A 12,401-nucleotide genomic window follows, 5' to 3' on the forward strand; every position below is an offset into this window, starting at 1 on the left:
GGTCACTTCATTAGGTACACTTGCACAATCAAGAAAGCCCAACTCTGTAGTCTATTAAAAAAAAAAGGGACTTAAATAAACGTTTAAATACTGATATATTAAGCATTAGAGAGTGCTAAAGAAAATATATTAATTTAGGGCAGCTGCTAACCTTTGTTCATTCTAAACCATGTTATTTTATTTTATTTTTTTTATGACCTCGTTTATGTGTAATCTAAAAAAAACAAATAGAAACATCCTTGGACGATACCCACCCGGCCAGAAAAAAGATTCACGTTGCTATATCAAAAATTTGCAGACAGGAAGTTGCAGTGAAATTAAAAAAAAAATAATAATACATTTTTTTTTTTAAATTAAATAAAAAAATAAAAAAGGAAAATCCTACATTCATGACAATGAAATAGATTTGAATGCTTAAACAACCAAAAATGACTTTCTTGAAATCGTAGACCACATGACTGTTGGACCATGACTCAAAGGGAAATCCATCTCCATTTTGTATAAAAGGTGTTCTAAAGCGCACACATGGAATTATTATTTGTCAGGTGCTCATGATTGATGGAGAAAATGACGTTCGGCAGCAGCAGAATTGAGGACAAATGCGTCCATTCCTGATCCGGAATGAAGCAGTTCTTTGGGATTCTTTGTGAAAGTGGTGGCAAAACAAATGTTGACTGGACACGAGAGAGTTATCACATGAACACATGAAGATTAAGAATGTTTTATGCACGTCCATCCTGTGCTGCGTGTGCGTGTAATCCCGCCACGTGAGCTTTCTACCTGCGAGGTGGTCATGCTCCCGAGGCCATCTTCCGGGCTCCAGCTTCCAACCTTTTGAGACATCTCCTGCGCCCGAGCTGTGACCCATGAGTGGCTCTCCGGGACCCCCCCTTCCACCGGGCTGTCGCACAAAACACACAGCGTCAAACGCAAACACACACATCTCGCTTCACACGCTGTCAGAATCCACACTCACAGGCTGCTCATTGTCTCTGTTGTCTCAGGTGGAGGGAGGGCATTGTTGAGGCCCGGACCCCCGTCCTGGGTGGGGGAAGGCGGTTCCACGCGCTGAAACAGTAATGGCGTTCGATTCTGTGTAAGATATACGACATGGCCATCGCCGGCTATCAGGCAGACCGACAGGGAAATGGGGCATGGAAAGGAGCAAAGCAGGACCAGAGGAGAGGGGGGGGGGGGGTGCTGGCATCCAACCATGCCTTTGTGGACAAAATGTCTAGACCCTTTAATGCAGGGGTGGGCAAACGTTCTGATTGGTGGGCCACAATGGGTTCTAAAATTTAACAGAGGGGCCGGACCAGGAGCTGATGGATGGAGAGTTTTGGTAACTTCACCTCATCGGAGAAAAAAAAAAAAAATGAAATGAAAGTGAACAAAAGCATAGAAACAAAATATACGTCCTTTGACACACCAAGCAAGGTCTATTCATTTAATTTTTTTCAAGTTCGGCGGGCCGGATTAAAATATTTAACAGGCCGCATGTGGCCCCCGGGCCGTAGTTTGCCCACACCTGCTTTAATAGGTTCATAACACAAGATAAGTCAGTCAATATGCCAAGGCAACACAAATAACAGGCAGCCGTCATTTTTGGCATTTTTTCGGGAGATGCATTATATAATAAGACAGAGTTGTGGGAACAAGTCAAAACAATCAGGAAAGGTTGAATAGGAGGAATTGCCGGTGGGAGGAAAAAGTGCATGGTAAAGGGATTTATTTTTCAGGCATATTAGAAGTCCGGAAATATGTGACGGGTGGAGGTACAGTATGCTGAGTATATACTGTATGGATGGTCGTGCAGGATGTTATTTAGATGGATGCGTTAAAAATGAGCCCAAAATACAAAAATGGTTGTTTCTGGCACATAAAGTTCCTGGGAAAATGTTATCTTCAGTGACACGATTGAGATTCTGTCACTACTAAGCCAAAATAACTCAAGAGAAGGGGGGGCACTTTTTTAAGCAGCAGATGGCAGCACTGTTATTTCTACAACAAAGAGGAAAAGTTGGCAATTAAGATAAAGCCAAGTCGATAAATATTGGGACATCAACACCTTTCTCATCTTTTTGGCTCCGAACAACACCAACATTGATTTGAAATGAAACAAATATGTGCTTCAACTGCAGACTTTCAACTTTAAATTGAAATCATTACAACGTTCCTCCCACTTTTATAAAGGACCAAAAGTAATAGGACAAATTATTGATTGTAAATCAAGATTAAAATTTCCGCAAATTCACCAGCATTCCTGGTGACGCTCTGCAATTGTCTTCACTGCCTGTTTGTTCTCGGGACATTTTCCCGTCAATTTTCTTTTTTTTTAGTGAGCGAATAACAGGCTTAATCGGATTCAAATCAACTGAAAATATCACAATAAGCCTAAATTAATATAAATCAACGAGTTTAATTTCATATCAGCACATACTGTAGACCCAGCCTGAGTGTGTGCGAACATGAACGCACTGTGCGATGACCATCGTCTGACAAGCTGCTGGCAAAGTTGGGGCCTTCGACAGACGTGCATTACCTGCTCATCCCGGAGCGCCTGCGAGCGTTTGGTCTTGCTCTGCCGGTAGTACTCCATAATCATCATGGCAGCGTAGATTTTGCCAACTGTCAGGTCTGTCGCTGCTGAGAGAATGACAAGTTACCCTGCAAGATTAGACCCTTTTGGTATGGACCCTGAGCGCCAGGAATGGTAGAGAAGGGTGAGACATGCACACCAACAAAGGCACAAGTACTTTCACATATACACATACACGGACATTGAGCAAAAATGTCTTTTCACAGGCAGATCTTTTTTTTTTTAAGCGGTAGTCATATCACAGCATTGTGATGTGCTGTACAAACTAGTAAAAGAAGGACTTAACGAAGTTGCGACTGAGCCTTTGGACTTGGTGTTTTTCATTTCTTTTTCTTGGTTTTAAAAATACAGTGGTGCCTTGAGATAAGAGTTCATTCCAGGACTACACTTTGTACCTCCAAACAGCCGTATCAACGTTCCTCATTAAAATGAACGGAAATGCCATGAATCAAATAAACTTTTTTTGTAATGTGTAAAGAAAACAAGCACGCTATAATATAGTATTTTATAAAAACACAGAAATAATATAATTAAATAGAATATAAATATTTAAACTGTGCACCATATACGGTCAAATTCAATGCCGTTTCTTCTGTACTGTGCAACTTGGCCACTGGGGGCAGTATAATGCAGTCATCACTATTGCTTTTTTCAAAGGGATAAAGAATACATGCTTGTGACTGAATATTATTTATGTCTGTCTACATGTGTTGCTCCACCATTAGAGATCGTACTGAAAGCGTTATAACGCTACATCATTGATGCTAAGCATTAGCCTCTCTGTAATTTTTCCTGTTTTGCATTGAACATAAGATAGCATCTCAAGGCATCACTGTATATTCATAAAAAAAGCATGCATTAAACAAACCACAAGAATAGTACTTTTACTTCACGTTTCATCAATTATTATAAGAGGAAAACCATATTGTTCAGTTTTCTACGTATGCACAACTCTGACAGGCCCTGTAGTGAAAAGACATCTATAGAGAGTTACTCTATAGAAAGGCACCCTCTGATTTTAGGCTGTCGTGTTAGTAGCCTGGTTAGGTGTGTCAGCACTTTCTGTCATTGTCGCGTGCCGACTGCATCAGAGGGCGCAGCAGTGAAGAGAGACTGGCAGAAAGAAGCGGTCCTCAGGTGGCGTGGAAGAGAAACAACGTCGGAGAAGCAGGTGTCACGCGGGGGCGGCTGCAGCCAGGCCGCGTCGCGCGCCCTTGTACACTGCAACTTACACTTGTGGGGAGTAACCAGCAAGTCCAGATGCTTCTGGGAGAGATTGGGCCAGATTGCCATCATCTCTTTCCTCAGCTCTGCATCCATCTGATGCTTGTCAATACCACCTGGCGTAAACGAGCACACACAGCAAACACAGATTAACAAAGAAGTGTGCACATTCATGTTTTGTGCGAAGAGAAAAACACAGAAACTGAAAGAAATAAGTTGTTATTAACTGTGAAGGCGGTTGTAATGTTAAAGATGCAATTACTTTATGAAGAATTTCACTTTTTCTTACAAAACCTAAAATAATTTAGGACTACATTGTTGTAGGCGATAAAGCAATTGCACTGGTCAACATTTTTTTTTTAATTATTTTTTTCTTTAACCATGATTTTTTTTTGCACTGTCATTGGTTTTCATAATGATGATAGTATAACAATAATAATAAATAAATAATAATAAAATATGTACGATATCACTCAAAAGTAAATGTCAGTTAATTTTACTAGGTTTTTTTTGTTTTTTTTTACGACGAAGTACAAGCAGCAAAGAAATACTCATTAACGCTGATACATTTTGTCTCTGATATCACGAAATTTACATTGTCTGATTCTAATAAGGATGATATAATCTGGAGTCGTTTTGGAGTCAAATGTCCGCGGAAATTCAGTTGATTGCTCACCTTCCGATATCTTGGCGATTTTGATGTCCAGCGCGGTGCGGATCAAAGCCATGAGGGTGGAGTTAAAGTGGACCGTGTTGTCGTCGGCCACGGGCAGATCCATGCGAAGCAGTCTCTGTGGGGAGGGTCAATCACGTTGAGGAACAAATACGGTTGGAAATGTTTGTGGAACCTCCAAGTGAAAAAGGGGGAGTGGCTAAAAGGTGGGGGGAAGGAGCTGAGCATAGCGTCTGCCGTGAGTTTGACCCAAATGTGGGATAGTTCAAATCAAATAGATTGATTAGCGCAAGAGGTTATCATTTCGTAACACGATTGCTCATAACTTGCCAAACCAAAAATGTTAAAACTGAACCCAACAATTGGACGCCAGTGACTTGTGTTACGCACAGCTCCTAAAAACGGGATTGGAGGTTCACAACAAGAGACCTGTTCTGAACCAATAAACCAAAATCAAGCGTGAGACATCTTGTGGGTAAAAAAGGGGGTGCGCTTTATTTTTTTTTTGCTTATTGGTTCATTCCTTGAAAGGCCTTGTCGACTTTTAACGGTAAGAGACAGAAAAACAAGCACCAACTCACACATCAATCACTTTGTGTGTGTTTGGTCACAAAAAGACGGCGACCATCCAGACATGCAGCAAACCATGCAACCCATCAATGCGAAATTTCCCCTTCATCAGTCTACAGTGAGTATAAATATTTTTTTTTAAATGTCAACTCCCCACTAACCAAAGCTTCCCACCCCCATGCAAGCATGCGATGCACACACGATATGCCTCACGGGACAAGCAGCTGCGCAGCCGTTCACAGAAAGCATCCCATGTGGGGCAACATTACGATGCGTTTGTGCGTTGTTTTAATCGAGATGCCATCGAAGACAATTTAGAGCCTGTCGCTACGCTGGGATGATAGAGCAAGGGGCAATTTTAGTAAATCTTTGGTGTCTTCAGTGTGGATAAATGAACATAGACTTTGAGGGTTAATAGGTGAGAGAGAGCAGCATTCTGCGGAAAAGATGGGGAGAAAAAACAAAAACATGACGAGAATATTGCTAAAAAGCAAAGATGTGTCGTGAGTCTTATTCATGTCATGAGGGGGTACAGCAGTCAAAAGAGGGGTGCGCTAAAGCCAAAAGAGATGATGAAGATGGGAAAAAATAAAAATAAAACAAGAGTTAGTAAATAGAAAACATGAGTAGAATTGATCAGCGAAAGCAAAAGAAAAAGAAAACAACATTTGGCAGTGTTGTTCGGAAAGCAGTCCTGCCTGAAGACCTTGCCGTCGCCTGTCAAGCTGAACGAGACCGTATGCATTGTTCTGGGTGGAAGTGGACCAGCTGCAAGGTTACACGGACTCCATTTGGCTCATGCTTTGGTTATGAAATGAAAAGAAAATGTCACTTGCAAGGCATATTAGCAGCATTGAGCAGGGGAAGGTTCGGGTCTAAGGTGGAGTTCAGGGAGGAGGCTTTAAGTAAGTCATTTGGTGGTGGTGGTGGTGGTGGTGGGGGGGGGGGGTAACAAAAGGGACCCACAGCAAAAGCGACGTGGACTGATCGCTTTCAACCAATCAGATCGAATCATATTACAAGATGCTGCTTATTCAGATTTGTCATGCTCTGCAAATGTCGTCATATCCGGATGGCTTTTTTACATCATTGCAGTAGTGTTTTACTGTATTTTCAGGACTATAAGCTGCTATTTTTTTCCTAGATTTTGAACCATGATGCAGCTTTTCTTACACCGGTGGGGGCGCGCTATAGTTTAGAACATATGCTAAATAAATCTAAAATTTTTTTTTCTCTTGGGACTGTTCCGTTTTAATTAGCAAAGTTGTTGCCGAGTTAAAAGGCACTGTTTATGTACCTTTCTGTGCATTCACAGTACAAAATTGTTCAGTACATGCAGTAAACAACATTTTTTTTTCAACATAGAAAACTGTGGCTTTTAGCATGGTTCGCTTTGTATATGGTTTTTTTATTTTTATTTTATTTATTATTTTTTTTTATTTTATTTTTATTTTTTATTTTTATTTTATTTAATTAATTTTTTTTAAAGGCTGTTGCGGCTTGCATTTCTATTCTGACAACAAATTATCCGGAGCGGCGAGTTCATGGAAATGACAGGAGTGCTGATAGGGCCATGCAGAGGGCAGGTGAGATTTGAGTGCTGGGAGGGGTTATGCAGAGATGTGGAGGAGCAGGGGGAGGAGGGGAGGGGGCTGGAAACAGAATAGAACTGCATTGACGACAGAACCAAAGGACAAAGAGAAGATTGGACTTGCAGATAGAAAAAAAGAAAAAAAAAAAAAAAAAAAGGCAGCTTGGGGGCTCGGCACTGCTACATGAAGGGTGACAGAAAAAAGAACTGCTTCTATATGGCAACCAAAGGCTCTCGGAGGAAAACACATCACTTGACACAAGCCCTTCTGCTCTCTCTACCACAGCGAAGAACACACACCGCCTCTGTGTGGGTGCGTGTGACCTCATTCTTTGCATTTGCGCGTATGTATGAATGCGTTCGCCCCATCCACAGGAAGGAACGAGTCAGAGGACAGAAGTCTCGCGGACTTTCCAAGCACTGCTGCACATGCACGCTTTGTGTATGTGAGATGTGCGTCTGCGCGGCGGCGGCGGCGGCGACGGTGGTGGTATTGCAATACTTTTGCCCACATAGTCGATGTGCCCTACACCGTTTCTGACAATTCCAAATTGAGTGCAGCGAGCTAAGCGACATGGTGCAACCGAGCTGAGAAGGTCCCTCCTTTCGTTCCTTCCTGTGGACAAGCAATCCCCTGTCTCACCCTATTTGTCTTCCTACCTCCACCCAAAATGTCCACACTGCCACACAACAACCACAACAATGACCAGCCCACCCCCACTTTCCACGAAACAGAACAAAAAAAAAAAAAGAAAAAGGATAAATATAACCAAACAAACAACACCACTAAAGATTACACCATCTTACTATCACCTTCCAAAACCCCCACCCGTGCCCACACCCTTTCATCCCCTATCGGAGACTTAGGGCGGGGTCCTCTCTAACCTTGTAGGCCACCCGTGCAGGACACCTCTTCCCGAGGCCTAGTGGAGGACACATGTGCCTCAGCATGTCATACATTTGCCTGCAACTGATCCTGCCACTGCACCATCAGCCAAGTGCCACCAACCCGTTAACCAAGAGATAGAAGAGATGGAGGAAAGGAAAAGAGAAAGAGACATGGGTGTTTAGAAATGTAGATAAAGTTAGCAATGGTGTGAAGGACAGAGTGAGAGAAATACCAAAAGAAAACAAAAAAAAAAAGAAAGACAAGGTTATTGGGCTGATTTGAAGACACTTTGGCCTTGATGAGGCTTCGCTCTGGGCTACACAAGTCACTCACAGGTTATTGAGAATGTCAATCATCTCTTTTAGTATCAAAAGACAAATATGGACGTGTGTGATGTATTGCAGAATGTTTTGCAGGATTTGAATTGTAATTAGAAAACACACTGAACGAGCTTTCGTTCTCTAAGCAATTTCAATCTGAAGGACATTTTTAGCACATGCCAACCACGCGTTCATATTTTCTATACGTCCATTGGAGATTTTGTCTGTGGGTGAACGTGGAGCACACTTATGCTTACGTGGGGTGAAAACTGGGTCCCAGGGACCAACTGGGAATGAAGTACATGCTAGGTGCATGATATTTAGTTAGCTATGTGACTTAATGATAAACAAAAAAAAAAAAAAAAATTGAAGTCCATTTATATGAGACTATTTTAAAATGAAAAATGTTTTGGCCACTCATTGCAGCAATTTTATTTCAAATAAAAATTTAGAAACGTGTCGTTCATGAATGACTATGAATTTATCGTGCCTGACATTGCTTTGAACACAACGCAACAAGCGAAGTGTTGAGAGTAGGGCTGGGCGATATGACCTAAAATCAATATCGCGATAAATTGGGCAATTTTACCTCGATAACGATAAATGCACGATAAATTCCCCCTGAGGACCAAAATCTAAATAAATGCAGAAAATGCATATTAACTGCTTTTTTTTATTGACCAACTGGTACACATTACTTTCAATGAAAAATAGAAGTACAAAAATCATTTGAATAAACATTCAAAATAGCTTGCTTTGCATGACTTGAACAATGTCACAAAGAACAGGAAAAAAAGAGTACCTCTCACAAAATCTTTTCCTGCAAATAGATTGTGCCGAGATGGTGTAATGCCATTTGCAAATGCTTAGATTTGTGTAAAGGTATCTTGTAAACAATATAAATAATGCCATGTGCAAAGGCACTAGTCGCCTGTAAACAAAATGCTAAATAAAATGAAAAAAAAAAAATCAATGGAATGCCAATGCCAAATAAACGCGTGTGCTTCATCAGTAAAATGTGCCGTCTCGAGTACTCTGGTCCGCGGTCGCCACTTGTCGTCTATGTACTGCACATTTCAGGCTCAAACAGGGATGCATGTTGCGACTCGACCACAAGTCGGATGTGGATGCAAAATGCTCGACATGTCTCCGCTCCCGTCCCGATGTTGTCCATATCGGGAAGTGCTGTTTGCGGCAAATATTTTCGTACCTCTTGTCGGCTACGTTCCTGAGGCGTTTAAATCCTGTGCGCTCCACTGTAACTTCAGGAGCTCTATCTTTAGCTATGTGCTAGGCTATCCCGTCCACCACTGAGACGTTCTCTCGTATGGTTTCGCCTCCGTTAGTGGGCTGTTGTCACTTGTCCAACCTTGCTTCTCACTTTGAACTTTTAGCACAAGCTCCAAGTCAACAGCATGGTTGTGTTGTGGGTGGTGAAAAAGAAAAGGTTGGACGCGCTGTTTCAGGTGCTTACGACGCACTTTGTAGTTCATGTTCTTTTGCGCAAACATCGTCTTTATGGAACCCAAAACATTTCCAAACGACAGATGTCGAATTTCTTTTTGGGACAAGCGCGACAAGACCAATTTCAACTAACGTTACTTCGTCTGCAGCCGTGTCAGCCGCTTCTGAATTTGAATCGCCAGCTACGAACGCGTCTTGTGTTTACATTCTTCTACAGCGCCTGAGTCACGTGACTACATGCGCTGGAGCAGACTTAAAGAGGCATGAACATTGCCGCAGACAGAAAAGACTTTCCTTTTTCATTTTTTTTTTAGACACCGAATTTACCGACAAGGGCAAAATGTTGTCGGTCATTCTAATAAATTTCGGTAACGGTAAATTTTCGGTTAATCGCCCAGCCCTAGTTGAGAGTCACCAATTTCTGCTATGACTCGATTACAAAGCTAGTAGTTGTGATTAGATTCGTATGAGAGCACTTGTGCGTGTTGTACACGTGTGTACGTGCGTTTCCGCAGAAGAGCAGGACAGAGCTTGACAGCAGGCATCAAGCCACTTCTGCTCACACGGGGGGGAGGGAAGGGAGGAGGAAGGGTGTCAATGCAGTTTCTGTCTTTCCCCAAACCCCCCCAAAACCAAGAACAATGCAACACTACAGTGGGCCACCGTAGTTTGCGATATTACACAACCAACAAAATAAAACGCTAATAGAACATGATCAATCTTTATGATCATTTAAATAATAAAGCATCCTCCTCTTTTTTTTTTTTTTTTTTAAATTATATTACACTTCGAGAATTTCGCATGCGTCTCTGGGGTGTCTGCATTGTCCCGCACATTCTCTCGGCATTTCAGAATGCAAGTCGGTAATGGTGGAAAAAGTTGATATAAAAACGGAAATGAAAAGGAAACCACCTTCAAAATAAAAACAATAAAGCAGCATTCATTCCATTCCTGGATGCTGTGGCTAGCAAGTGTGCTTGAGAGGTTTTGTTTGAATGGAAGTCAAACCTTGCAGGCCACCCTATGGGGGCATTTCTTGCCTAAGCCGAGAGGCGGGTCGATAACTCGCAATAAACTGTACATGTCCTTATAATGAATGCGCCCGCTGCAAGAAGAATACAGGGGAGTTAGGAGATGCTCACGCACAGGAAAACACACAAACAAACATTTATAAAGAAGAGAAAACATTGGGAGGAAGAGCACAAGATTCACACAGTATTTGAACATACTTTGCAATATGTTTGCTGGAAATAAAAATACTGTGCTAAATTGAGATCAAGAATGCACTTTTACGTACCTGGACACAAAACAGAAACGACACACTGCATGCTACGCATTCGTAAATGCGGTCCTTAGCACTGCCAAAATCCCATTATTTATTTATTTTTTTTGTTTAAACCTGCTGTTCTCACAAAGTGGATGCACGGAGGCTTTAATTAAGCTACGGCTAACTGACTACAAATAACAAACCACTTAATAGCTGCTTGTGGTGTACATAACGCCTCCCTCCTAAATATGGGATCAACCTTCTTCTGTTAGTGATTAGAACATTAGAGCACCGAGATGATGAAACCTGCTACTTATATGTGGTGGTGGCATTTGGGAAGGCTGGGCAGTGCTCCGTCAAATACTGCAGAAATATGAATATATTTTTAAATATATACTCACGGCCAATAACGAGGCACTCTAAAGCATCCACAGCAGCTGACTATTATGAAGGAACTTTATGTAGATGCAGGTATACTAGCTAGATAGCTAATGCACAATTTGCCAAGCAACTGCTCATTATTTTTTTTAAGTGTATACTTTATATAGCCGTCTAAAATAGCAGAAAAGTCTCACGCCATATTAGGCCTAAAAAAAAATATTTGAAAAACTGCAATGGTGAAAAACTATTTAACATCATACCACCATAGTTGAGTTTAAATTTTTTTTCAGTCTTTGCATGTGTTTTTAATTACATATAAGAAACAATTCTCTGAATTCACTTTACAGGGGACTTTCAGTGGTCGGTCCCCAGCTGTATTTAAATCGTCTATATGCACCTTACATTGCTGTTCAAGTACGTTTGTATGTGCAGTCTGTAGGACGACATGAGTAACAAGCACACACATATTGGAATACAGATGCCAGGAAACTTAGCGTGTCTACAGTAGATGCTCATACTGTAGACGAAGACAAAGGCGTCCTTGTGAACAAATGTGGACTCTGCCACAGTAAGTTTTTGGCTGTATTCAGATACCAGGGGGGGAGGATTTGGGATTGGATTTGAGGACTTTTTAAGGACAACTTGCATATAAGGAGAAGAGGAGCACGAGTAGAAGGGAGTGGTTGCCAGAGTGAGAAAACCAGATGTCCATTATGGTTATTCTCACGTCCATCACAACCCCTTTGGCAGAAAACTAGAAAACCGTGACAGCCCTTGCATAGCAATTGCTGATTAAACACAAACACTTGGCAGTTGACCTTTGACCGGAGCTACCTCAAATATTTTAGACTTACTATCATTCAGGATATAGAGCAGGGGTGGGCAAACTTTTTGATTGGCGGGCCACAATGGGTTCTAAAATTTGACAGAGGATGGAGTGTTTTGGTAACCTCACCTCATCGGAGGAAAAGAAATACATTTAATATTAAATGAAAGTGAATAAAATCATTACAACAATATATATGTCTTTGAAAACTCACAGTATTTAGAATATAAAACATAAACAAGGTTTATTCATTTAATTTTATTCATTTAAAGTTCGGCGGGCCGGATAAAAACGTTTAACTGGCCGCATGTGGCCCCCGGGCCATAGTTTGCCCACGCCTGATCTAGAGCTTTCATGAGCTGAACACGAGGTATATATTCTGCAACATTGTCAAGGATTTAATTCAAAACCAGATCCCATTATTACTGTTGAAACCAGATTCCAAATCAGATTGGATACAAATTTCAAATAAATCGGATTGCTTTGACAGAAAATAATCCCAGCAGGTGTGGGAGACCCAAAATAATTTGCGAACAGCACTCAGGGTTGTACAAAACACACTCTTTATACTATAAAAAAGCCCAGTGGATTCCTGAG

The 12,401-nt window shown here is 41.4% G+C and overlaps 1 protein-coding gene across 18 annotated transcripts in view; it reads right to left on the minus strand.

Annotated features, from left to right (window-relative positions):
* cacna1aa (calcium voltage-gated channel subunit alpha1 Aa) overlaps window positions 1–12,401 on the minus strand; it is a 61,687-nt gene that overhangs the window by 8,009 nt on the left and 41,277 nt on the right. For 11 of the 18 annotated variants that reach the window (XM_088316472.1, XM_088316487.1, XM_088316483.1 and 8 more), the window contains 6 exons: window positions 10,339–10,435; window positions 4,500–4,614; window positions 3,832–3,939; window positions 2,543–2,646; window positions 977–1,092; window positions 781–901 (listed from right to left, as the gene is read on the minus strand). In XM_088316472.1, the coding sequence (XP_088172598.1) occupies window positions 781–901; window positions 977–1,092; window positions 2,543–2,646; window positions 3,832–3,939; window positions 4,500–4,614; window positions 10,339–10,435 (661 nt within the window). Of the gene's footprint in view, window positions 1–780; window positions 902–976; window positions 1,093–2,542; window positions 2,647–3,831; window positions 3,940–4,499; window positions 4,615–7,542; window positions 7,640–10,338; window positions 10,436–12,401 lie in introns of all 18 variants that reach the window. The other 7 variants (XM_088316489.1, XM_088316476.1, XM_088316488.1 and 4 more) reach the window with 5 other exon arrangements.

Source organism: Idiotropiscis lumnitzeri, chromosome 15, assembly GCF_059441095.1.
Source record: "Idiotropiscis lumnitzeri isolate Australia: NSW breed Sydney's pygmy pipehorse chromosome 15, RoL_Ilum_1.0, whole genome shotgun sequence".
NCBI classification, from domain to species: Eukaryota; Metazoa; Chordata; class Actinopteri; order Syngnathiformes; family Syngnathidae; genus Idiotropiscis; species Idiotropiscis lumnitzeri.